The following is a 26,986-nucleotide window of genomic DNA, read 5'->3' as shown; positions in this document are numbered from 1 at the left end:
TATACAGGAAGTACCAGATCAATGTGGAGCTATATACAGGGAGTACCAGATCAATATGGAGCTATATACAGGAAGTACCAGATCAATGTGGAGCTATATACAGGGAGTACCAGTACCAGATCAATGTGGAGCTATATACAGAGAGTACCAATACCAGATCATTGTGGAGCTATATACAGGGAGTACCAGATAAATGTGGAGCTATATACAGGGAGTACCAGTACCAGATCAATGTGGAGCTATATACAGGGAGTACCAGATCAATGTGGAGCTATATACAGGGAGTACCAGTACCAGATCAATGTGGAGCTATATACAGGGAGTACCAGTACCAGATCAATGTAGAGCTATATACAGGGAGTACCAGATCAATTTGGAGCTATATACAGGGAGTACAAGATCAATGTGGAGCTATATACAGGAAGTACCAGATCAATGTGGAGCTATATACAGGGAGTACCAGATCAATGTGGAGCTATATACAGGGAGTACCAGATCAATGTGGAGCTATACACAGGGAGTACCAGTACCAGATCAATGTGGAGCTATATACAGGAAGTACCAGATCAATGTGGAGCTATATACAGGGAGTACCAGTACCAGATCAATGTGGAGCTAAATACAGGAAGTACCAGTACCATATCAAATCACAAGTGTGAACGAATATAATAATGAGCACACAGCAAGGACAGAATATACAATGGCCAGAAAAGGTATGTGTTCCCATTGGAAATACCTGGATTTCTGTATAAATAAGTCGTCAAATTTGATCAGAGCTTCATCTAGGTCACAACAATAGAGACTAATATCACACAAACAATTATAAGTTTTCATGTCTTTATTGAACACAACGTGTAAACATTCACAGTGCAGGATTGAAAAGTATGTGAACCCTTGGATTTAATAACTGGTTGACCCTCCTTTGGCAGCAATAACCTCAACCAAATGTTTTCTGTTGTTGCGGATCAGACTTGCACAACAATCAGGAGGAATTTTGGACCAGTCCTCTTTACAAAACTATTTCAGTTCAGCAATATTCTTGGGAGGTCTGGTGTGAACTGCTCTATTGAGGTCATGCCACAGCATCTCAAATCGGGTTGAGGTCAGGACTCTGACAGGACCACTCCAGAAGGTGTATTTTCTTCTGTTGAAGCCATTCTGTTGTTGATTTACTTCTGTGTTTTGGGTCGTTGTCCTGTTGCATCATCCAAATTCTGTTGAGCTTCAATTGGCGGACAAATAGCCTAACATTCTCTTCCAAAATGCCTTGTTAAACTTGGGAATTCATTTTTCTGTTGATAATCGCAAGCTTTCAAGGCCCTGAGGCAGCAAACTATGATGCTCCCTCCACTATACTTTACAGTTGGAATCAGCTTTCGATGTTGGTGTGCTGTGCCTTTTTTTCTCCACACACAGTGTTGTCTGTTCCTTCCAAACAAGTCAACTGTAGTTTCATCTGTCCACTGAATATTTTGCCAGAAGCGCTATGGAACATCCAGGTGCACTTTTGCAAACTTCAGATGTGCAGCAATGTTTTTTTTTGGAGAGCAGTGGCTTCTTCTGTGGTGTCCTCCCATGAACACCATTCTTTTTTAGTGTTTTACGTATCGTAGACTCGTCAACAGAGATGTTAGCATGTTCCAGAGATTTCTGTAAGTCTTTATCTGACACTGTAGGATTCTTCTTAACCTCATTGAGCATTCTGCGCTGTGCTCTTGCAGTCATCTTTGCAGGACGGCCACTCCTAGGGAGAGTAGCAATAGTGCTGAACTTTCTCCATTTATAGACAATTTGTCTTACCGTGGACTGATGAACATCAAGACTTTTAGAGATACTTTTGAAACCCTTTCCAGCTTTTATGCAAGTCAACAATTCTTAATTTTAGGTTTTCAGAGATCTCTTTTGTTCGAGGCATGGTTCACATCAGGCAATGCTTCTTGTGAATAGCAAACTCAAATTTTGTGAGTATTTTTTATAGGGCAAGGCCGAGGGCCTCAACATCATTGCTAGCATGGAGAAGAAGGGTTCCAGTAGCGGCAAGTGTTCCGCCAAGGAAATTGGCTCTCGCTGACTGCGGAGAGCTCTGAGCATCCCTCCCTTTCACCCCTCCTTCACACCATCCCTTCACCCAGCTTTGAGCCTTTCCTCCCTTGTTCCCTCCATGCAGCTCTAAGCATCAACCTCTCCTTACTTCCCCTTTATCTCTCCCCTCCCCCAGAATCAAAAATATTAGTCCTGACTCCAATTAGCTAGTCATTAGCCTAGGGGTTCACTTCCTTTTTCCAACTTACACTGTGAATGTTTAAATAATGCATTCAATATAGACAAGAAAAATACAATAATTTGTGTTATTAGTTGTTTTAGAGATTTTCTTTCCTCTTAAGGATCCGCCTCTTTTAAAAAAAATGTTTTGCCTGAAATGACATACCCAAATCTAACTGCTTGTAGCTCAGGACCTGAAGCAAGGTTATGCATATTCTTGGTACCATTTGAAAGGCAACACTTAGAAGTTTGTGGAAATGAATGTAGGAGAATATAACACATTAGATCTGGTAAAAGATAATACAAAGAAAAAAACATATTATTTAGTTTTTTTGTACCATCATCTTTGATATGCAAGAGAAAAGCCATAATGTTTTATTCCAGCCTAGCTGCAATTTAGATTTTGGCCACAAGATGGCAGCAGTGCATGTGCAAAGTTTTAGACTGATCCAATGAACCATTACATTTCTGTTCAAAATTGTGTATCACAACTGTCCCGTGGACGGGACACCGATCCTTAAGCACACAGTGTTTGTCTATTGTTGTGACTTAGATGAAGATCAGATCAAATTTGATGACCAATTTATGCAGAAATCCAGGTAATTTCAAAGGGTTCACAAACTTCTTTCTTGCCACTCTATAACAGATACATCTAGCCAGAGAAATAAGTAGTTAAGATGAGCCAGTGGGCGGCACAATACATGACATTGTCTTGACACAACCACCTATAGTATCTAGCCACTATATAATTACTGGAAAATAAGTGAGTGACTAGGCTATTCATACTGCCGGTTAAACACATACCTTTAGGACACGCTGATTACTGATTGTCATCACATTATCCTGGTGTCATGGATATCCGTCAGCTGAGGTCATTTGTCATGACACAAACAATATGAAGCTATTCAATCAACTGGAAAGCAGAGAAAAAAATACTCCTTCCTCCATTCTGACATATACTACAAGCACATGTCTCCTGGGTGTGTGTGTGTGTGTGTGTGTGTGTGTGTGTGTGTGTGTGTGTGTGTGTGTGTGTGTGTGTGTGTGTGTGCGTGCGTGCGTGTGTGTGTGAAAAATACCCATGTCTCCATTCTGACATAAACTACAAGCACAGAGAGCCGACCGGCTGGCACTAACGAGCGACGCCATACCTCCTTGCAAGTTATAATTAAATGACATGTTTTCCATTGAGTCCCGTGACCTTTTACCAGACTGAACTCCAGTGAGCAAGACTCGCTCCTCTCACAGACCAGTCAGGCTCTCTAGACCAGCGACTAGAGGTGAGTTTAACAAGGCTTTCCGTTTTGCTGCGAACATGTTGCCCAGTGACAGTTTCATGTTGGATGATTTGAATGAACATTCCAAACAGCTGGTTTTGGTAAGGATCGCTGTGTCATTTCAGATAATCACACTGTAAATTACTTTGCTTTTCCCTACACGCTTAGAACAAAAAAGGTGCTATCTACAATCAAGTAGGGTTCTTCGGCTGTCCCCATAGGAGAACCCTTTGAAGAATCCTTTTTGGATCCCTTTCCACAGAGGGTTCTACGTAGAACCCAAAAGAGTTCTCCTTATGGCGACAGCCGAAGAACCCAATAGGAAGCCCTTTTTGTAAGAGTACCGTATCTAATAAAAACACTACCAAGTCACATTATTAATTTGTTGCAGCAGTTTAGACCCAAAACAGACACTTAGGTTTTGTCAGGAACACTACCTACTCAGACTGTTCGCTAATGTTTGCGAATGTTTAGCGCTAACACAAAACAAATGGTCGCTAACGTTCACAAACTACTTCCCTTGTTGAACACACCTCAGGGCTGGCAGCGTTCTGTTTGGCCCACTAGAGAAGTAGCAGCCTGATTGGCTAAGAAACACGGCAATGTCCTCCATTTTCCATCTTCCAGCTTCCGCAATGATTTTGCCTTCACGCATAACACACACACGCACACACGCACACACAGACACACACACACAGTGTAAACCTGACCTTGCATTAAGGAGCCTTTCGCAGGAGATGCAGGCAGCTCTCGCCTCCTCGTCAATTGATGCCTAAATTTAGATGACGTTTTATAACAGAGGATAGACAGTAGTGGTGTGTGTGTGTGTGTGTGTGTGTGTGTGTGTGTGTGTGTGTGTGTGTGTGTGTGTGTGTGGTGTGTGTGTGAGTATGTGTGTGTGTGTTTGTGTGTGTGTGTTTGTATGTGTGTGTGTGTGCAGGGAAGTGAGTAGGGACTCGGGGCCGAACATAGAGGTCGTTGAACCCCTTTCCCACACACCCCATCTCCTCCCTTCTTCACTTGATGGGCTTTATTCAAACCAACCAGCAACTAGGTTCCCCAGAATGCATTGCTGTGTCACCTCTAGTGGGATGGTGAGGCTGGTTAGAGGTCAGTACTAGGGAGGGGTGCTGGACTCCTGTCACCTCTAGTGAAGTGGAGAGGCTGGTTAGAGATCAGTACTAGGGAGGGGTGCTGGACTCCTGTCACCTCTAGTGAAGTGGAGAGGCTGGTTAGAGGTCAGTACTAGGGAGGGGTGCTGGACTCCTGTCACCTCTAGTGAAGTGGAGAGGCTGGTTAGAGGTCAGTACTAGGGAGGGGTGCTGGACTCCTGTCACCTCTAGTGAAGTGGAGAGGCTGGTTAGAGGTCAGTACTAGGGAGGGGTGCTGGACTCCTGTCACCAGCGGGCTGGCAGGAGAGTGTTTAATGGTATGTACCAGGGCCAGGGGGCTGGTGCCAGACCATTGGCTGCCAACGGGCCACCGGTAGATTGACCCAGGCACCTGCCCCTTCATAAATCAGACACCCTGCTTAGCTTAGAGCTCAGGCTTATACCAGCCTCCTGGTGGAAATATTAAATACATTCAGAAACATTCATATCTGCTCTCATAGTTATCTCAGTACCTCGAAGGAGGTGTGGTATTTAGCGCCGATATTTTGTCACAGGGTTATTAACAGGGCTGTGGGTTGTGATACACGTTATATAACGCGTAGAAGGGTTTATTATGATAAGCCGCAGATGGAAAATAGTGTCAGAAATCATTTGATAACAAGGTTCAGTTACATTCAACATGAATGTATGAGAGAATCTGTGTAGAGGACGAGAATCTATGTAGAGGATGAGAATCTGTGTAGAGGATGAGAATCTATGTAGAGGATGAGGATCTATGTAGAGGACGAGGATCTATGTAATAATAATCATGTATATAAATGTATATATAAATTCAGAAATGCTCCCACACAATATTACATTATACAATAACACAGTTCTTGTATATTTTCTGTTTAATTAATTAATTTGATAAATACTTTGTAATTTGTTTGTGTGAAACTGAAACATCCCTTTCCCTATATCCTTTTACACTACATGACCAAAAGGACATCTGCTCGTCAAACATCTCATTCCAAAAATCAAGGACATTAATATGGAGTTGGTCCCCCCCCCCTTGCTGCTATAACAGCCTCCACTCTTCTGGGAAGTCTTTCCACTAGATGTTGGAACATTGCTGTGGGGATTTGCTTCCATTCAGCCATAAAAGCGTTAGTGAAGTCAGGCACTGATGTTGGGCGATTAGGCCTGGCTCGCAGTCTGTGTTCTAATTCATCCCAAATGTGTTCAATTTGTGCACGGACCTCGCATTGTGCACGGGGGCATTGTCATGCTGAAACAGTTCGCTCTCCCCAAACTGTTGCCACAAAGTTGGAAACACAGAATCATCTAGAATGTCATTGTATGCTGTAGTGTTAAGATTTACCTTCACTGGAACTAAGGGGCCTGAACCATGAAAAACTGCCCCAGACCATTATTCCTCTTCCACCAAACTTTACAGTTGGCACTATGCATTCGGGCAGGTAACGTTCTCCTGGCATCCGCCAAACCCAGATTTGTTTGTCGGACTGCCAGATGGTAAAGCGTGATTCATCACATCCAGAGAACGTGTTTCCACTTCTACAGAGTCCAATGGCAACGAGCTTTACACCACTCGCCGACGCTTGGATTTGCGCATGGTGATCTTAGGCTTGTGTGTGGCTGTTCGGCCATGGACACCGTTTCATGAAGCTCCCGACGAACAGTTCTTGTGCTGACGTTGCTTCCAGAGGCGGTTTGGAACTTGGTAGTGAGTGTTGCGACCGAGGACAAACGATTTTTACGAGCTTCAGCACTCAGCGGTCCCATTCTGTGAGCTTGTGTGGCCTACCATTTTGCGGCTGAGCCGTTGTTGCTCCTAGACGTTTCCACTTCACAATAACAGCACTTACAGTTGACCGGGGGCAGCTCTAGCAGGGCAGAAATTTGACGAACTGACTTGTTGGAAAGATGGCATCCTATGAAGGTGCCACGTTGAAAGTCACTGAGCTTTTCAGTGAGGCCATTCTAGTGCCAATGTTTGTTTATGGAGATTTTCATGGCTCCACAAATCCACTCATTTGAAGGGGTGTCCACATACTTTTGTATATGTAGTGTATGTATCAATTTAACCTTTATTTTTATTATTATTATTATTATTATTATTATTGTAAATATAGTGTATCTCCAATGGCAAGACACTCTCAGTACGTGCATTTCACATTGTGATCAGGTCTTGACCTTGATCACGTTGCCACCCTGCTCTGTGTGTGATTGCAACAGTAAACTTAGGGAAACCTCTAGATTCCCTCCCTGACACCACGATCAAAGCCTGAAGTCTGAGAGGGTTGTGCCGCCATTCCATGTAGTGATGTCCTCTTCCTGTTTTAATTGTAACGCTGTCATTTTCAGAGACCCACCTGCTGCCAACCGCAGTGCTCCGCACGCACCTCTCAATCTCTCTCTCTCTCTCTCTCTCTGCTGTGTCCCAAATGGCATCCTATCCCCCCCCTGTATAGTGAACTACTATGACCAGGGGGCTCTCGTCAAAAGTGGTGCATTATACATGGAATAGGGTGCCATTTGTGACAAATCATCTCTCACCCGCTGGCAGTGGTGTTACAGTATCAGAATATCTAGTGAGAGGCTGTTTGCTGGAGCAGGATGGCAGAGTCAGATTCCCTTCACACTCTGATTGTCTGCATCAAGGGCTTAGGCTGGTCCACGACAGACAATACCTGCTGATTCTCCCCTTCAGCGCAAAATAATAGGTTGAGCTTTATTTCTGAAGCAACTTTTTGTTTGTTTTTGTCCGGGTGTCAAAACTACGGGCGGGGCGACACTTTCCGTTGGGACGGATGAATGGAGACATCAGACTAGTGAGAGAAAAAACAAGGAGGGAGGATGTATGAATGAATGGACACTGGTTCGGTTATACATAGGGGTGGTTACGACAGAACAATGGCAGACCTGTGGTAGTTATGCCTAGTTGTTTGTTGTTGTTGATAGACACACACAGCTATGTTGATAAATGTGAGTTATAGGCCTACTGACGAACAGCTACCAGGAACCTGACACACGATCTGGCTCCACATAACTACACAGTCTGTCTGTCGGCTTGTCGGCTGCTTCCATGACATAGTTTCATACGGAAAGGGAAAGCGTTGACAGTGGTGTATAATTACGGTGTCTGTGATAGGGTATATTGTGTGTCCTAATCCCTATATATATATATACATATATATATATATTTGTATTTATTAGGGGTTCCCATTAGCTGTTGCCAAGGCAGCAGCTACTCTTCCTGGGGTCCGGCAAAATTAAGGCAGTTTATACATTTTTAAAAACATCACAATACATTCACAGATTTCACAACACACTGTGTGCCCTCAGGCCCTTACTCCACCACTACCACATATCTACAGTACTAAATCCATGTGTACGTGTGTGTATAGTGTGTATGTTATCATGTGTGTCAGAGTGCATGCACGCACGCACGGGGCGTCAGGTAGCCTAGTGGTTCGAGCGTTGGACTACTAACCACAAGGTTGCAAGATCGAATCCCTGAACAAGGCAGTTAACCCACTGTTCCCCGGTAGGCTGTCATTGAAAATAAGAATTTGTTCTTAACTGATTTGCCTAGTTAAATAAAGGTCAAATAAAAAAAATTGCTTATGTTTGTGTTTCTTCACAGTCCATGCTGTTCCATATAGTGCACAACTTTTGACCAGCGCCCATATCTGGAATGTAAAAGCAGTGCACTATATAGGGGATAGGGTACCACTTCACACAACTGAATGAATCCCTATCAGAATCTATCTAGACCAATCCATTGAAAATCAAGCACCCAAATGAAATGCGTTTATTTGGTCCCGTGTGGCTCAGTTGGTAGAGCATGGTGTTTACAACGCCAGGGTTGTGGGTTCAATTCCCACGGGGGACCAGTATGGAAAAAAACATTTATGAAACGTATGCATTCACTACTGTAAGTCGCTCTGGATAAGAGTGTCTGCTAAATTACTAAAATGTAAATATACTGTACACTGCATGTCCACATACTTTAATGGGCCAACTTATATCTCTGTTCCAACCTGTCTACGTATTTGTAAACCTTTACTTGTAAATTCAGAACCTCTCCAGGGGAACTGTAACAGGAAAGGAACATTAACACAAACAGGAAGTGACTTGGGATGTTCGGGAAAACATTTTAATGGATCAATACGCTTGGAGAGAGCCAATAGAGAGAGACAGAGAGGAGTGAGAAAGGTGAGAGAGAAGACAGAGAGGAGAGAGGAGAGAGATAGAGGGGGAGAAAGAGAGAGAGAGGAGAGAGAGAGAAGAGAGAGAGAAGAGAGAGAGGAGAGAGAGAAAATACAAACCTTCCAACCCAAAAGGCCTGTGGTATTGATGGTATGCTAAATGAAATGATAAAATATACAGACCACAAATTGCAATTGGCTATACTTAAACTTTTTAACATTATCCTCAGCTCTGGCATCTTCCCCAATATTTGTAACCAAGGACTGATCACCTCAATCCGCAAAAGAGAAGACAAGTTCGACCCCAATAACTACTGTTGGATATGCGTCAACATCAACCATGGGAAAATCCTCTATGTTATCATTAACAGCAGACTCGTACATTTCCTCAGTGAAAACAATGTACTGAGCAAATGTCCAATTGGCATTTTACCAAATTACCATACGACAGACCACGTATTCACCCTGCACACCCTAACTGACAAACAAACAAACCAAAACAAAGGAAATGTCTTCTCATGCTTTGTTGATATCAAAAAAGGTTTAGTCTCAATTTGGCATGAGGGTCGGCTATACAAATTGATGGAAAGTGGTGTTGTGGGAAAAACATACGACATTATAAAATCTACTTACACAAACAACAAGTGTGCGGTGAACTTCTCTAGGGTAGGGGGCAGTATTTTGACGTCCGGATGAAAGGCGTGCCCGTAGTAAACTGCCTGCTACTCAGGCTCAGAAGGTAGGATATGCATATTATTAGTAGATTTGGATAAAAAAACACTCTGAAGTTTCTAAAACTGTTTCAATGATGTCTGTGAGTATAACATAACTCATATGGCAGGAAAAAAACGGAGAAAAATCCAACCAGGAAGTGTGGAAATCTGAGGTGTTGATGTGCTCATTCACTGGGAGGCAAAACATTTCTGAACATTACACGCCAATGTAAAATGGGGTTTTTGGATATAAATATGAACTTTATCGAGCAAAACATACATGTATTGTGTAACATGAAGTCCTATGAGTGCCATCTGATGAAGATCATCAAAGGTTAGTGATTAATTTTAGCTGTATTTCTGGTTTTTGTGACGCCTCTCCTTGCTTGGAAAATGACTGTGTGGTTTTTCTTGTCTCGGCGATGTCCTAACATAATCTAATGTTATGCTTTCGCCGTAAAGCCTTTTTGAAATCGGACAATGTGGTTGAATTAACGAGAAGTGTATCTTTAAAATGGGATATAATAGTTGTATGTTTGAGAAATTTGAATTATGAGATTTTTGTTGTTTTGAATTTGCCGCCCTGGTATTTCACTGGCTGTTGAATAGTGTCCCACATACCCCAGACAGGTTAAAATTGGCAAAAAACACATATTTCTTTCCACAAAGCCGTGGGACTCTTCAACACATATATCAACGAATTGGCGAGGCCACTAGAACAGTCTGCAGCACCCTACTAAAATCTGAGGTCAAATGTCTGCTGTTTGCTGATGGTCTGGTGCTTCTGTCCCCAACCAAGGAGGGCCTACAGCAGCACCTCGATCTTCTGCCCAGATTCTGTCAGACCTGGTGTTCCAAAAAGCGTCCAGTTGCCAGGACCACAAATACAAATTCCATCTAGACACCATTGCCCTAGAGCAGACAAAAAAATATACGCACCTCGGCCTAAACATCAGCGCCACAGGTAACTTCCACAAAGCTGTGAAGGATGTGAGAGACAAGGCAAAAACTACTTGAATCAGTTATAGAACCCATTGCCCTTTATGGTTGTGAGGTCTGGGGTCCGCTCACCAACCAAGAATTCACAGAATGGGACAAACACCAAATTGAGACTCTGCATGCAGAATTCTGCAAAAAATATCCTCTGTGTACAACGTAAATCACCAAATAATACATGCAGAGCAGAATTAGGGTGATACCCACTAATTATCAAAATCCAGAAAACACAATTAAATTCTACAACCATCTAAAAGGAAGCGAATCCCAAACCTTCCATTACAAAACCATCACCTACAGAGAAATGAACCTCGAGAAGAGCCCTCTAAGCATGCTGGTCCTGGGGCTCTGTTCACAAACACAAACAGACCCCACAGAGCCCCAGGACAGCAACACAATTAGACTCAACCAAATCATGAGAAAACAAAAAGATCATTTCTTGACACATTGGAAAGAATTAACAAAAAAACTGAGCAAACTAGAATGCTTTTTTGCCCTAAACAGAGAGTACAGAGTGGCAGAATACCTGACCACTGTGACTGACCCAAACTTAAGGAAAGCTTTGACTATGGACAGACTCAGTGAGCATAGCCTTGCTATTGAGAAAGGCCACCGTAGGCAGACTTGGCTCTCAAGAGAAGACAGGCTATGTGCACACTGCCAACAAAATGAGGTGGAAACTGAGATGCAGTGCCAAATGTATGACCATATTTTTTGACCTGACGAAGATCCGTTCCGGATGGAAACGTTGTCAATAAACGGTTGAATTGGGAGCTTTAACAGTGTGCAGAGCCCTTCTTGTTCTCTACCACCAAGACACATCCATCTGTCAGAACCTTGTTCTGATTGCACAGACCCACAAAGAATAAAAAATATATATATATTCAAATGTTGATAAATTCCAATATCTATTGAGGTGAAGTACCACAGTGTGCCATCACAGCAACAAGATATCTGACCAGTTGCCACAAGAAAAGAGCAATCAGTGAAGAACAAAAACCATTGTTAATACAACCCATATTTAGATTTATTTTCCCTTTTGTACTTTAACTACATGCACATCGTTACAACACTGTATATAGCCATTATATGACATTTGAAATATCTATATTCCTTTCTAATGTTTACTGTTCATTTTTTATTGTTTATTTCACTTTTGTTTATTATCTATTTCACTTGCTTTAGCGATGTAAACATATGTTTCCCATGCCAATAAAGCCCCTTTGAATTGAATTGAGAGAGAGACGGGGTCCTGAGGAGAAAGGTCTCATGGGGAATACTGTCACACATTTCCTCTGTCCCTCAGTCAGACTGTATAGAGGTAGGGAGGGATGGACCTCCTCAGCAGAACAGATAGCCTGCCGGGCCGTGCTGGGCCTAGAGAGGCTGTAAAGAGGTAGGGAGGGATGGACCTCCTCAGCAGAACAGATAGCCTGCCGGGCCGTGCTGGGCCTAGAGAGGCAGTATAGAGGTAGGGAGGGATGGATCTCCTCAGCAGAACAGATAGCCCCGGGCCGTGCTGGGCCTAGAGAGGCAGTATAGAGGTAGGGAGGGATGGACCTCCTCAGCAGAACAGATATCCACAGCCGTGCTGGGCCTAGAGAGGCTGTATAGAGGTAGGGAGGGATGGATATCCTCAGCAGAACAGATAGCCTGCCGGGCCGTGCTGGGCCTAGAGAGGCTGTATAGAGGTAGGGAGGGATGGGCCTCCTCAGCAGAACAGATAGCCCCGGGCCGTGCTGGGCCTAGAGAGGCTGTATAGAGGTAGGGAGGGATGGACCTCCTCAGCAGAACAGATTGCCTGCCGGGCCGTGCTGGGCCTAGAGAGGCTGTATAGAGGTATGGAGGGATGGACCTCCTCAGCAGAACAGATAGCCTGCCGGGCCGTGCTGGGCCTAGAGAGGCAGTATAGAGGTAGGGAGGGATGGACCTCCTCAGCAGAACAGATAGCCTGCCGGGCCGTGCTGGGCCTAGAGAGGCTGTATAGAGGTAGGGAGGGATGGACCTCCTCAGCAGAACAGATAGCCTGCCGGGCCGTGCTGGGCCTAGAGAGGCTGTATAGAGGTAGGGAGGGATGGATCTCCTCAGCAGAACAGATAGCCCCGGGCCGTGCTGGGCCTAGAGAGGCTGTATAGAGGTAGGGAGGGATGGACCTCCTCAGCAGAACAGATATCCCCGGGCCGTGCTGGGCCTAGAGAGGCTGTATAGCGGTAGGGAGGGATGGACCTCCTCAGCAGAACAGATAGCCTGCTGGGCCGTGCTGGGCCTAGAGAGGCTGTAAAGAGGTAGGGAGGGATGGATCTCCTCAGCAGAACAGATAGCCTGCTGGGCCGTGCTGGGCCTAGAGAGGCTGTATAGAGGTAGGGAGGGATGGACCTCCTCAGCAGAACAGATAGCCCCGGGCCGTGCTGGGCCTAGAGAGGCAGTATAGAGGTAGGGAGGGATGGACCTCCTCAGCAGAACAGATAGCCTGCCGGGCCGTGCTGGGCCTAGAGAGGCTGTATAGAGGTAGGGAGGGATGGATCTCCTCAGCAGAACAGATATCCCCAGCCGTGCTGGGCCTAGAGAGGCTGTATAGAGGTAGGGAGGGATGGACCTCCTCAGCAGAACAGATAGCCTGCCGGGCCGTGCTGGGCCTAGAGAGGCTGTATAGAGGTAGGGAGGGATGGATCTCCTCAGCAGAACAGATAGCCTGCCCTGGCCGTACTGGGCCTAGAGAGGCTGTATAGAGGTAGGGAGGGATGGGCCTCCTCAGCAGAACAGATAGCCCCGGGCCGTGCTGGGCCTAGAGCGGCTGTATAGAGGTAGGGAGGGATGGACCTCCTCAGCAGAACAGATAGCCCCGGGCCGTGCTGGGCCTAGAGAGGCTGTATAGAGGTAGGGAGGGATGGATCTCCTCAGCAGAACAGATATCCCCAGCCGTGCTGGGCCTAGAGAGGCTGTATAGAGGTAGGGAGGGATGGATCTCCTCAGCAGAACAGATAGCCCCGGGCCGTGCTGGGCCTAGAGAGGCTGTATAGAGGTAGGGAGGGATGGACCTCCTCAGCAGAACAGATAGCCTGCCGGGCCGTGCTGGGCCTAGAGAGGCTGTATAGAGGTAGGGAGGGATGGACCTCCTCAGCAGAACAGATAGCCCCGGGCCGTGCTGGGCCTAGAGAGGCTGTATAGAGGTAGGGAGGGATGGGCCTCCTCAGCAGAACAGATAGCCCTGGGCCGTGCTGGGCCTAGAGAGGCTGTATAGAGGTAGGGAGGGATGGATCTCCTCAGCAGAACAGATAGCCCCGGGCCGTGCTGGGCCTAGAGAGGCTGTATAGAGGTACGGAGGGATGGACCTCCTCAGCAGAACAGATAGCCTGCCGGGCCGTGCTGGGCCTAGAGAGGCAGTATAGAGGTAGGGAGGGATGGACCTCCTCAGCAGAACAGATAGCCTGCCGGGCCGTGCTGGGCCTAGAGAGGCTGTATAGAGGTAGGGAGGGATGGACCTCCTCAGCAGAACAGATAGCCTGCCGGGCCGTGCTGGGCCTAGAGAGGCTGTATAGAGGTAGGGAGGGATGGATCTCCTCAGCAGAACAGATAGCCCCGGGCCGTGCTGGGCCTAGAGAGGCTGTATAGAGGTAGGGAGGGATGGACCTCCTCAGCAGAACAGATATCCCCGGGCCGTGCTGGGCCTAGAGAGGCTGTATAGCGGTAGGGAGGGATGGACCTCCTCAGCAGAACAGATAGCCTGCTGGGCCGTGCTGGGCCTAGAGAGGCTGTATAGAGGTAGGGAGGGATGGATCTCCTCAGCAGAACAGATAGCCTGCTGGGCCGTGCTGGGCCTAGAGAGGCTGTATAGAGGTAGGGAGGGATGGACCTCCTCAGCAGAACAGATAGCCCCGGGCCGTGCTGGGCCTAGAGAGGCAGTATAGAGGTAGGGAGGGATGGACCTCCTCAGCAGAACAGATAGCCTGCCGGGCCGTGCTGGGCCTAGAGAGGCTGTATAGAGGTAGGGAGGGATGGATCTCCTCAGCAGAACAGATATCCCCAGCCGTGCTGGGCCTAGAGAGGCTGTATAGAGGTAGGGAGGGATGGACCTCCTCAGCAGAACAGATAGCCTGCCGGGCCGTGCTGGGCCTAGAGAGGCTGTATAGAGGTAGGGAGGGATGGATCTCCTCAGCAGAACAGATAGCCTGCCCTGGCCGTACTGGGCCTAGAGAGGCTGTATAGAGGTAGGGAGGGATGGGCCTCCTCAGCAGAACAGATAGCCCCGGGCCGTGCTGGGCCTAGAGCGGCTGTATAGAGGTAGGGAGGGATGGACCTCCTCAGCAGAACAGATAGCCCCGGGCCGTGCTGGGCCTAGAGAGGCTGTATAGAGGTAGGGAGGGATGGATCTCCTCAGCAGAACAGATATCCCCAGCCGTGCTGGGCCTAGAGAGGCTGTATAGAGGTAGGGAGGGATGGATCTCCTCAGCAGAACAGATAGCCCCGGGCCGTGCTGGGCCTAGAGAGGCTGTATAGAGGTAGGGAGGGATGGACCTCCTCAGCAGAACAGATAGCCTGCCGGGCCGTGCTGGGCCTAGAGAGGCTGTATAGAGGTAGGGAGGGATGGACCTCCTCAGCAGAACAGATAGCCCCGGGCCGTGCTGGGCCTAGAGAGGCTGTATAGAGGTAGGGAGGGATGGGCCTCCTCAGCAGAACAGATAGCCCTGGGCCGTGCTGGGCCTAGAGAGGCTGTATAGAGGTAGGGAGGGATGGATCTCCTCAGCAGAACAGATAGCCCCGGGCCGTGCTGGGCCTAGAGAGGCTGTATAGAGGTAGGGAGGGATGGACCTCCTCAGCAGAACAGATAGCCTGCCGGGCCGTGCTGGGCCTAGAGAGGCTGTATAGAGGTAGGGAGGGATGGATCTCCTCAGCAGAACAGATAGCCTGCACCGGCCTAGAGAGCCGGGTGGCAGGCTAAGAGATGATGTCATCGGTATCTCACTAGCTGCAGCTAGCCTTCCTATAATACCCTTTTGGAACTTCTGAAAATATCATCCCGTTCGTATACAGGGAATACTTTGGACAACAACCCTTTGACTGACCAAACAACTGAAAAAAGGATGGACAGACAGCAATAGAAAGCGAAAGAAGCAGAGAGAGAGACAGAGACAGAGAGAGACAGAGAAAGAGAGAGACAGAGACAGAGACAGAAACAGAGAGAGAAAGAGACAGAAAGAGACAGAAAGAGACAGAGAGATAGAGAGACAGAGAGATAGAAAGACAGAGAGATACAGAGACAGAGAGAGACAGAGACCGAGAGAGACAAATGGTTAGAGGGATGTGGACTCACCCTCCTTGAGCATGCCCACTTTGAGACACTTCATGAAGCGACAGGCCTGGCAGGACTTGCGTCTCCTCTTGGTGATTTGACAGTCGTTAGTGGCTGGACAGCTGTACTCTATGTTCCCTGGGGAGAGAGTAGAGAAGACCATGGGTTAGTGGCTGGACAGCTGTACTCTATGTTCCCTGGGGAGAGAGTAGAGAAGACCATGGGTTAGTGGCTGGACAGCTGTACTCTATGTTCCCTGGGGAGAGAGTAGAGAAGACCATGGGTTAGTGACTGGACAGCTGTACTCTATGTTCCCTGGGGAGAGAGTAGAGAAGACCATGGGTTAGTGACTGGACAGCTGTACTCTATGTTCCCTGGGGAGAGAGTAGAGAAGACCATGGGTTAGTGACTGGACAGCTGTACTCTATGTTCCCTGGGGAGAGAGTAGAGAAGACCATGGGTTAGTGACTGGACAGCTGTACTCTATGTTCCCTGGGGAGAGAGTAGAGAAGACCATGGGTTAGTGACTGGACAGCTGTACTCTATGTTCCCTGGGGAGAGAGTAGAGAAGACCATGAAGACCACTCAAGAGATCATTCTGTTTTTCTTAACTTTTGTTATCTATAATGATACATTTTCAAAACATTACCAAATATTATGTATTTGATCCCTTCATACCCCGCTGCATTAGTCCCTGACATATTCTGTTATTTTAATTTAGATCTTAATTTCATTCATATCTATCTTGATTTCATATTTGCATAGAAACGTTTTGTGTTTGATCTTTTTCACCTTGTATTATTTTATTAGTTAAGCAATGCATCCCGTTTAAGCAACGTGCTCTATAAATAAAGTTTAATGGAATTCGATTTGACATCACAATGAATAATAGAGCGAACTATTTAACGTAAATGGAAGTAAAGTTTCAAATTGAATGTAATCAAACTCAGGCTTCCTCTATGACGATATCGCTTTCCATTACAATAGTAGCAGTTGATGATCTCTCTTTCCATTACAATAGTAGCAGTTGATGATCTCTCTTTCCGTTGCAATAGCAGCAGTTGATGATCTCTCTTTCCATTACAATAGTAGCAGTTGATGATCTCTCTTTCCGTTGCAATAGCAGCAGTTGATGATCTCTCTTTCCATTACAATAGTAGCAATTAATGATCTCTCTTTCCATTACAATAGTAGCCGTTGATGATCTCTCTTTCCATTACAATAGTAGCAGTTGATTATCTCTCTTTCCGTTGCAATAGTAGCAGTTGATGATCTCTCTTTCCATTACAATAGTAGCAGTTGATGATCTCTCTTTCCATTACAATAGTAGCAGTTGATGATCTCTCTTTCCGTTGCAATAGTAGCAGTTGGTGATCTCTCTTTCTGTTGCAATAGTAGCAGTTGATGATCTCTCTTTCCATTACAATAGTAGCAGTTGGTGATCTCTCTTTCCGTTGCAATAGTAGCAGTTGATGATCTCTCTTTCCATTACAATAGTAGCAGTTGATGATCTCTCTTTCCATTACAATAGTAGCAGTTGATTATCTCTCTTTCCGTTGCAATAGTAGCAGTTGATGATCTCTCTTCCCATTATAATAGTAGCAGTTGATGATCTCTCTTTCCATTACAATAGTAGCAGTTGATGATCTCTCTTTCCGTTGCAATAGTAGCAGTTGGTGATCTCTCTTTCTGTTGCAATAGTAGCAGTTGATGATCTCTCTTTCCATTACAATAGTAGCAGTTGGTGATCTCTCTTTCCGTTGCAATAGTAGCAGTTGATGATCTCTCTTTCCATTACAATAGTAGCAGTTGGTGATCTCTCTTTCCGTTGCAATAGTAGCAGTTGATGATCTCTCTTTCCATTACAATAGTAGCAGTTGATGATCTCTCTTTCCATTACAATAGTAGCAGTTGATGATCTCTCTTTCCATTACAATAGTAGCAGTTGCCTACAAAACAAACTGAGTACATGCTGTAGATTTCAGGCAGCTGCTATTTCAAGAAAAGTAATTCCATCCTCAACTCAAACCCCCTCTATATTAAAGACCCAGACCCAGACCAGACCAGACCCAGACCAGACCCAGACCCAGACCAGACCCAGACCAGACCCAGACCCAGACCAGACCCAGACCAGACCCAGACCCAGACCAGACCTAGACCAGACCCAGACCAGACCCAGACCAAACCCAGACCAGACCAGAACCAGACCAGACCAAACCCAGACCAGACCCAGACCAGACCAGACCAGACCAGACCCAGACCCAGACCAGACCCAGACCCAGACCAGACCCAGACCCAGACCCAGACCAGACCTAGACCAGACCCAGACCAGACCCAGACCAAACCCAGACCAGACCAGAACCAGACCAGACCAAACCCAGACCAGACCAGAACCAGACCCAGACCCAGACCAGACCAGACCAGACCAGACCCAGACCCAGACCAGACCCAGACCCAGACCCAGACCAGACCCAGACCAGAACCAGACCAGACCAAACCCAGACCAGACCAGAACCAGACCAGACCCAGACCCAGACCAGGACCAGACCCAGACCAGACCTATTGTTATTGTTGCCAGTCTGAAGGGCCCGTCTGTATCCTGTCATGTAGCAAAGCCGCTCGATGCATTATTCAAGTCCGTCTCTCTCTGCAGTTTCATTGGAGATTAATTCCACTGCATTATAATTATGCACCCTCCCTAAACATCCAGGAGACCAGACGTATCCGCGGTAACAGAAGGTTGAGGCCTGTTGTTTACTTCCTTTGTGTGCATTCAGAGATCCAGTTGAAGGATGAATATGTACTCTGTGGAAAAAACATGACCTCTATTCAGACAGAAATAGTCAATGACAAAACTCTCATCAAAGACCAGGAATAATCCCTTTTGATTAAATGTTTTTAAATGACATTCTGTAACACTAAAGATGCATTAATGACAGCTAAAAACAGCCAGCTAGGTGCTGTGTGTGTGTGTGTGTGTGTGTGTGTGTGTGTGTGTGTGTGTGTGTGTGTGTGTGTGTGTGTGTGTGTGTGTGTGTGTGTGTGTGTGTGTGTGTGTGTGTGTGTGTGTGTGTGTGTGTGTGTGTGTGTGTGTGGTGCAGGTCTGCTGGTGCCTCCCAGGTCTGGTGGAGGAGAAGGTCCAACATTCCTCAGGATCACGTCATCGTGTCAGCGTGGTCATATGAACAGTGTGTGGACTGTGGCTCGACGCCAGGATGTTGGCAGAACCTCCATGCCGTAACGTTTGGGGTTAGTAAAAAAATGATTTACAGTTAGTTTAGAGTTTCTCAACTCCAGTCCTGCCGAAATGCATGGCTGTACGTTTTCTCCAAAGCTCAGCTCTACCACACTTGATTCAGCTAATCAACACTTGTCGACTTTGATCTAGTGTAATACATATTTCTGAACGGTGTTGTTTATAACTTTCAGAAATCATTTGTAGGCACTGAAACTTGATGCAATTCTCATAACTGTAAGAACAATGTCGTTAGCGCTACAATGATATTGATTACTGCATTGTTTGTTTAGAAGTTTGCAAGAAAAGCATTTCACTATACTTGTGCACGTGACATTAAAAACTTGAAACTGTTATAATAATAATGTCACAATTGGGATAATTTTTAATTGTTTTATTTTATCTTTATTTAACTAGGCAAGTCAGTTAAGAACAAATTGTTATTTTCAATGACGGCCTAGGAACAGTGGGTTAACTGCCTTGTTCATGGTCAGAACGACAGATTTTTACCTTGTCAGCTCGGGGATTCAATCTTGCAACCTTCGGTTATTGGCCCAACGCTCTAACCACTAGGCCACCTGCTCTAACCACTAGGCTACCTGCTCTAACCACTAGGCTACCTGCCTCTAACCACTAGGCTACGCTGTCATAACTGTAGTAATAATGCCATAACTGTAGTAATAATACCATAACTGTAGTAATAATGTCATAAAGTTTAAACCAATATAATAAAGTAAGATGATGCAGGGAAAAACAGGCAATAACATTAACATGAAATCTAACAGAGTATCCTCACATATCACCTTAATGTAGCAGGTTATTTCTTAAGGTTGTAATACACCCTTACTTTAATCAGCTCTCCTGTCCACCTTTTTATCCCCTCAGAGGACGTTCTTCTCTCTCCGGCCCTCTTCTACCCTTCTACCCGGCCCTCTCTTCTTTTCCTCTAAATGTTGATATATTATTATGCAATGCTGTGCTCCACCTTCTCATCCCCACTCTAGCTGGACCTCTCCTTGTCCTCCACCATCCCTACTACCAATCCATTAGGAAGGAGGGCCTCTCCTTTCAACCAGTGCCAAGAATGTCTCTTTCTCTCTCTCATCTCTCTCTCCTCATCGCACTCTCTTTCTCTCCTCCCCCCTCTCTCTATCTCTGTCTCATCTGTCTCTTTCCTCGTCTCTCTCTCTTTCCTCATCTCCCTCTCTTTCCTCATCTCTCTCTCTCTCTCTATCTCTCTCTCTCTCATCTATCACTCTCTCTCCCCCTCTCTCTCCCACCTCTCTCTCCCCCCTCTCTCTCCCCCCTTCTCTCTCTCTCTCTCTCTCCCTCTCGCTCTCTCTCTCTCTCTCTCTCTCTCTCATCTATCTCTCTCTCTCTCTCCCCCTCTCTCCCCCTTCTCTCTCTCTCCCCCCTCTCTCCCCCTTCTCTCTCTCCCCCTCTCTCCCCCTTCTCTCTCTCCCCTCTCTCTCTCCCCCTTCTCTCTCTCCCCCTCTCTCTCTCCCCCTTCTCTCTCTCCCCCCCTTCTCTCTCTCTCCCTCTCTCTCTCCCCCTTCTCTCTCTCCCCCTCTCTCTCTCTCTCCCCCCCTTCTCTCTCTCCTCCCTCTCTCTCTCCCACTTCTCTCTCTCCCCCCCCTCTCTCTCTCTCTCTTTCTGTCTCTCATCTATCACTGTTATTACTGTTATCACTGTTATCACTGTTATTACTGTTATTACTGTTATCACTGTTATCACTGTTAGTACTGTTAGTACTGTTATTACTGTTATCACTGTTAGTACTGTTAGTACTGTTATCACTGTTATTACTGTTATCACTGTTATCACTGTTATCACTGTTATTACTGTTATCACTGTTATTACTGTTATTACTGTTATTACTGTTATCACTGTTATTACTGTTATCACTGTTATTACTGTTATTACTGTTATCACTGTTATTACTGTTATTACTGTTATCACTGTTATCACTGTTAGTACTGTTAGTACTGTTATCACTGTTATTACTGTTATCACTGTTATCACTGTTATCACTGTTATTACTGTTATCACTGTTATTACTGTTATTACTGTTATTACTGTTATCACTGTTATTACTGTTATCACTGTTATTACTGTTATTACTGTTATCACTGTTATCACTGTTATTACTGTTATCACTGTTATTACTGTTATCACTGTTATTACTGTTATTACTGTTATCACTGTTATTACTGTTATTACTGTTATCACTGTTATTACTGTTATCACTGTTATCACTGTTAGTACTGTTAGTACTGTTATCACTGTTATTACTGTTATCACTGTTATCACTGTTATCACTGTTATTACTGTTATCACTGTTATTACTGTTATTACTGTTATTACTGTTATCACTGTTATTACTGTTATCACTGTTATTACTGTTATTACTGTTATCACTGTTATCACTGTTATTACTGTTATCACTGTTATCACTGTTATCACTGTTATTACTGTTATCACTGTTATTACTGTTATCACTGTTATTACTGTTATCACTGTTATTACTGTTATTACTGTTATTACTGTTATCACTGTTATTACTGTTATCACTGTTATTACTGTTATTACTGTTATCACTGTTATCACTGTTATTACTGTTATCACTGTTATTACTGTTATTACTGTTATTACTGTTATTACTGTTATTACTGTTATTACTGTTATCACTGTTATCACTGTTATTACTGTTATCACTGTTATTACTGTTATCACTGTTATTACTGTTATCACTGTTATTACTGTTATTACTGTTATTACTGTTATCACTGTTATCACTGTTATTACTGTTATTACTGTTATCACTGTTATCACTGTTATTACTGTTATCACTGTTATTACTGTTATCACTGTTATTACTGTTATTACTGTTATCTCTGTTATTACTGTTATCGCTGTTATTACTGTTAGTACTGTTATCACTGTTATTACTGTTATTACTGTTATTACTGTTATCGCTGTTATTACTGTTATTACTGTTATCGCTGTTATTACTGTTATTACTGTTATCGCTGTTATCACTGTTATTACTGTTATTACTGTTATTACTGTTATTACTGTTATTACTGTTATTACTGTTATCGCTGTTATTACTGTTATTACTGTTATCACTGTTATTACTGTTATTACTGTTATCGCTGTTATTACTGTTATTACTGTTATCGCTGTTATTACTGTTATTACTGTTAGTACTGTTATTACTGTTATTGCCTTAGTGTCCTAATTGGCCACCCCTGATTCCCCCCCCACACACACTGACTTTTCCCCCCAATGAACAGCCAGGTTTTTAGTCACAGTGGCCCATCAACGCTGATTGTTATTGACTGAGCCTCCTATGGTATCGGACAGATGAGTTCCATTAAGATCTGTCCTCCATGATGGAGAAAATAAGCAGAAAGGAAGTGGGGGGGGGGGGGGGGGGGGGGGTTGTACGACGACTGGTGATGGACAACGCAATGCCACAGAGGAGAGAGAGAGGAGGACAGCTGGTGGTCTTCAATAGGCCAACCTGAGACCACCGTACCAGGTATTCCTCTTCTGTTCCCATGGAGACCAGGGCTTGATTACAACCTACTACAATGGTGCCAACATTTTGTGGCTGATCTTTCAGCGGGGGAGTGGGTGAATGTGGGTCCTGACTGGGTCCAGAACCCCACAGTATGACCTGTTATATTGTTATATAAAGACCTGACTGGGTCCAGCACCCCACAGTATGACTTGTTATATTGTTATATAAAGACCTGACTGGGTCCAGCACCCCACCTGTTATATTGTTATATAAAGACCTGACTGGGTCCAGCACCCCACAGTATGACTTGTTATATTGTTATATAAAGACCTGACTGGGTCCAGCACCCCACAGTATGACTTGTTATATTGTTGTATAAAGACCTGACTGGGTCCAGCACCCCACAGTATGACCTGTTATATTGTTATATAAAGACCTGACTGGGTCCAGCACCCCACAGTATGACATGTTATATAAAGACCTGACTGGGTCCAGCACCCCACAGTATGACTTGTTATATAAAGACCTGACTGGGTCCATCACCCCACAGTATGACTTGTTATATAAAGACCTGACTGGGTCCAGCACCCCACAGTATGACCTGTTATATTGTTATATAAAGACCTGACTGTGTCCAGCACCCCACAGTATGACTTGTTATATTGTTATATAAAGACCTGACTGGGTCCATCACCCCACAGTATGACTTGTTATATAAAGACCTGACTGGGTCCAGCACCCCACAATATGACTTGTTATATTGTTATATAAAGACCTGCCTGGGTCCAGCACCCCACAATATGACTTGTTATATTGTTATATAAAGACCTGCCTGGGTCCAGCACCCCACAGTATGACCTGTTATATAAAGACCTGACTGGGTCCAGCACCCCACAGTATGACCTGTTATATAAAGACCTGACTGGGTCCAGCACCCCACAGTATGACCTGTTATATAAAGACCTGACTGGGTCCAGCACCCCACAGTATGACTTGTTATATAAAGACCTGACTGGTTCCAGCACCCCACAGTATGACCTGTTATATTGTTATATAAAGACCTGACTGGGTCCAGCACCCCACAGTATGACTTGTTATATAAAGACCTGACTGGGTCCATCACCCCACAGTATGACTTGTTATATAAAGACCTGACTGGGTCCAGCACCCCACAATATGACTTGTTATATTGTTATATAAAGATCTGCCTGGGTCCAGCACCCCACAGTATGACCTGTTATATAAAGACCTGACTGGGTCCAGCACCCCACAGTATGACCTGTTATATAAAGACCTGACTGGGTCCAGCACTCCACAGTATGACTTGTTATATAAAGACCTGACTGGTTCCAGCACCCCACAGTATGACCTGTTATATTGTTATATAAAGACCTGACTGGGTCCAGCACCCCACAGTATGACCTGTTATATTGTTATATAAAGACCTGACTGGGTCCAGCACCCCACAGTATGACTTGTTATATAAAGACCTGACTGGGTCCAGCACCCCACAGTATGACTTGTTATATAAAGACCTGACTGGGTCCAGCACTCCACAGTATGACTTGTTATATAAAGACCTGACTGGGTCCAACACCCCACAGTATGACTTGTTATATTGTTATATAAAGACCTGACTGGGTCCAGCACCCCACAGTATGACTTGTTATATAAAGATCTGACTGGGTCCAGCACCCCACAGTATGACTTGTTATATTGTTATATAAAGACCTGACTGGGTCCAGCACCCCACATTATGACTTGTTATATTGTTATATAAAGACCTGACTGGGTGCAGCACCCCACAGTATGACTTGTTATATAAAGACCTGACTGGGTCCAGCACCCCACAGTATGACTTGTTATATAAAGACCTGACTGGGTCCAGCACCCCACAGTATGACGTGTTATATTGTTATATTAAGACCTGACTGGGTCCAGCACCCCACAGTATGACTTGTTATATAAAGACCTGACTGGGTCCAGCACCCCACAGTATGACTTGTTATATAAAGATCTGACTGGGTCCAGCATCCCACAGTATGACCTGTTATATTGTTATATAAAGACCTGACTGGGTCCAGCACCCCACAGTATGACTTGTTATATTGTTATATAAAGACCTGACTGGGTCCAGCACCCCACAGTATGACTTGTTATATAAAGACCTAACTGGGTCCAGCACACCACAGTATGACCTGTTATATTGTTATATAAAGAGCTGACTGGGTCCAGCACCCCACAGTATGACTTGTTATATTGTTATATAAAGACCTGACTGGGTCCAGCACCCCACAGTATGACCTGTTTTATTGTTATATAAAGACCTGACTGGGTCCAGCACCCCACAGTATGACTTGTTATATTGTTGTATAAAGACCTGACTGGGTCCAGCACCCCACAGTATGACCTGTTATATTGTTATATAAAGACCTGACTGGGTCCAGCACCCCACAGTATGACTTGTTATATAAAGACCTGACTGGGTCCAGCACCCCACAGTATGACTTGTTATATAATGACCTGACTGGGTCCATCACCCCACAGTATGACTTGTTATATAAAGACCTGACTGTGTCCAGCACCCCACAGTATGACCTGTTATATAAAGACCTGACTGGGTCCATCACCCCACAGTATGACTTGTTATATAAAGACCTGACTGGGTCCAGCACCCCACAATATGACTTGTTATATTGTTATATAAAGACCTGCCTGGGTCCAGCACCCCACAGTATGACCTGTTATATAAAGACCTGACTGGGTCCAGCACCCCACAGTATGACCTGTTATATAAAGACCTGACTGGGTCCAGCACCCCACAGTATGACTTGTTATATTGTTGTATAAAGACCTGACTGGGTCCAGCACCCCACAGTATGACCTGTTATATTGTTATATAAAGACCTGACTGGGTCCAGCACCCCACAGTATGACTTGTTATATAAAGACCTGACTGGGTCCAGCACCCCACAGTATGACTTGTTATATAAAGACCTGACTGGGTCCATCACCCCACAGTATGACTTGTTATATAAAGACCTGACTGGGTCCAGCACCCCACAATATGACTTGTTATATTGTTATATAAAGACCTGCCTGGGTCCAGCACCCCACAGTATGACCTGTTATATAAAGACCTGACTGGGTCCAGCACCCCACAGTATGACCTGTTATATAAAGACCTGACTGGGTCCAGCACCCCACAGTATGACCTGTTATATAAAGACCTGACTGGGTCCAGCACCCCACAGTATGACTTGTTATATAAAGACCTGACTGGTTCCAGCACCCCACAGTATGACCTGTTATATTGTTATATAAAGACCTGACTGGGTCCAGCACCCCACAGTATGACTTGTTATATAAAGACCTGACTGGGTCCATCACCCCACAGTATGACTTGTTATATAAAGACCTGACTGGGTCCAGCACCCCACAATATGACTTGTTATATTGTTATATAAAGATCTGCCTGGGTCCAGCACCCCACAGTATGACCTGTTATATAAAGACCTGACTGGGTCCAGCACCCCACAGTATGACCTGTTATATAAAGACCTGACTGGGTCCAGCACTCCACAGTATGACTTGTTATATAAAGACCTGACTGGTTCCAGCACCCCACAGTATGACCTGTTATATTGTTATATAAAGACCTGACTGGGTCCAGCACCCCACAGTATGACCTGTTATATTGTTATATAAAGACCTGACTGGGTCCAGCACCCCACAGTATGACTTGTTATATAAAGACCTGACTGGGTCCAACACCCCACAGTATGACTTGTTATATTGTTATATAAAGACCTGACTGGGTCCAGCACCCCACAGTATGACTTGTTATATTGTTATATAAAGACCTGACTGGGTCCAGCACCCCAAAGTATGACTTGTTATATAAAGACCTGACTGGGTCCAGCACCCCACAGTATGACTTGTTATATAAAGACCTGACTGGGTCCAACACCCCACAGTATGACCTATTATATTGTTATATAAAGACCTGACTGGGTCCAGCACCCCACAGTATGACTTGTTATATTGTTATATAAAAACGTGACTGGGTCCAGCACCCCACAGTATGACTTGTTATATTGTTATATAAAAACGTGACTGGGACCATCACCCCACAGTATGACCTGTTATATTGTAATATAAAAATGTGACTGGGTCCATCACCCCACAGTATGACCTGTTATATTGTTATATAAAGCCCTGAATGGGTCCAGCACCCCACAGTATGACTTGTTATATAAAGACCTGACTGGGTCCAACACCCCACAGCATGACTTGTTATATTGTTATATAAAGACCTGACTGGGTCCAGCACCCCACAGTATGACTTGTTATATAAAGAC

General features: G+C 45.0%; 1 protein-coding gene and 1 non-coding gene across 2 annotated transcripts in view; one reads left to right on the top strand and one right to left on the bottom strand.

Annotated features, from left to right (window-relative positions):
* LOC106571038 (steroid hormone receptor ERR2) overlaps nt 1-26,986 on the bottom strand; it is a 193,780-nt gene that overhangs the window by 133,739 nt on the left and 33,055 nt on the right. The window contains exon 3 of the mRNA XM_045695538.2: nt 15,886-16,002. Within this exon, the coding sequence (XP_045551494.1) occupies nt 15,886-16,002 (117 nt within the window). The remainder of the gene's footprint in view (nt 1-15,885; nt 16,003-26,986) is intronic.
* Nucleotides 8,475-8,550, top strand: trnav-uac (transfer RNA valine (anticodon UAC)). The gene has a single exon. It is a non-coding gene; the product is annotated as a tRNA-Val (tRNA).

The sequence above is a fragment of the Salmo salar genome, chromosome 15 (genome assembly GCF_965601325.2).
Source record: "Salmo salar chromosome 15, fSalSal1, whole genome shotgun sequence".
Taxonomy (NCBI): Eukaryota; Metazoa; Chordata; class Actinopteri; order Salmoniformes; family Salmonidae; genus Salmo; species Salmo salar.
This window is presented reverse-complemented; position numbering and strand designations above follow the sequence as displayed.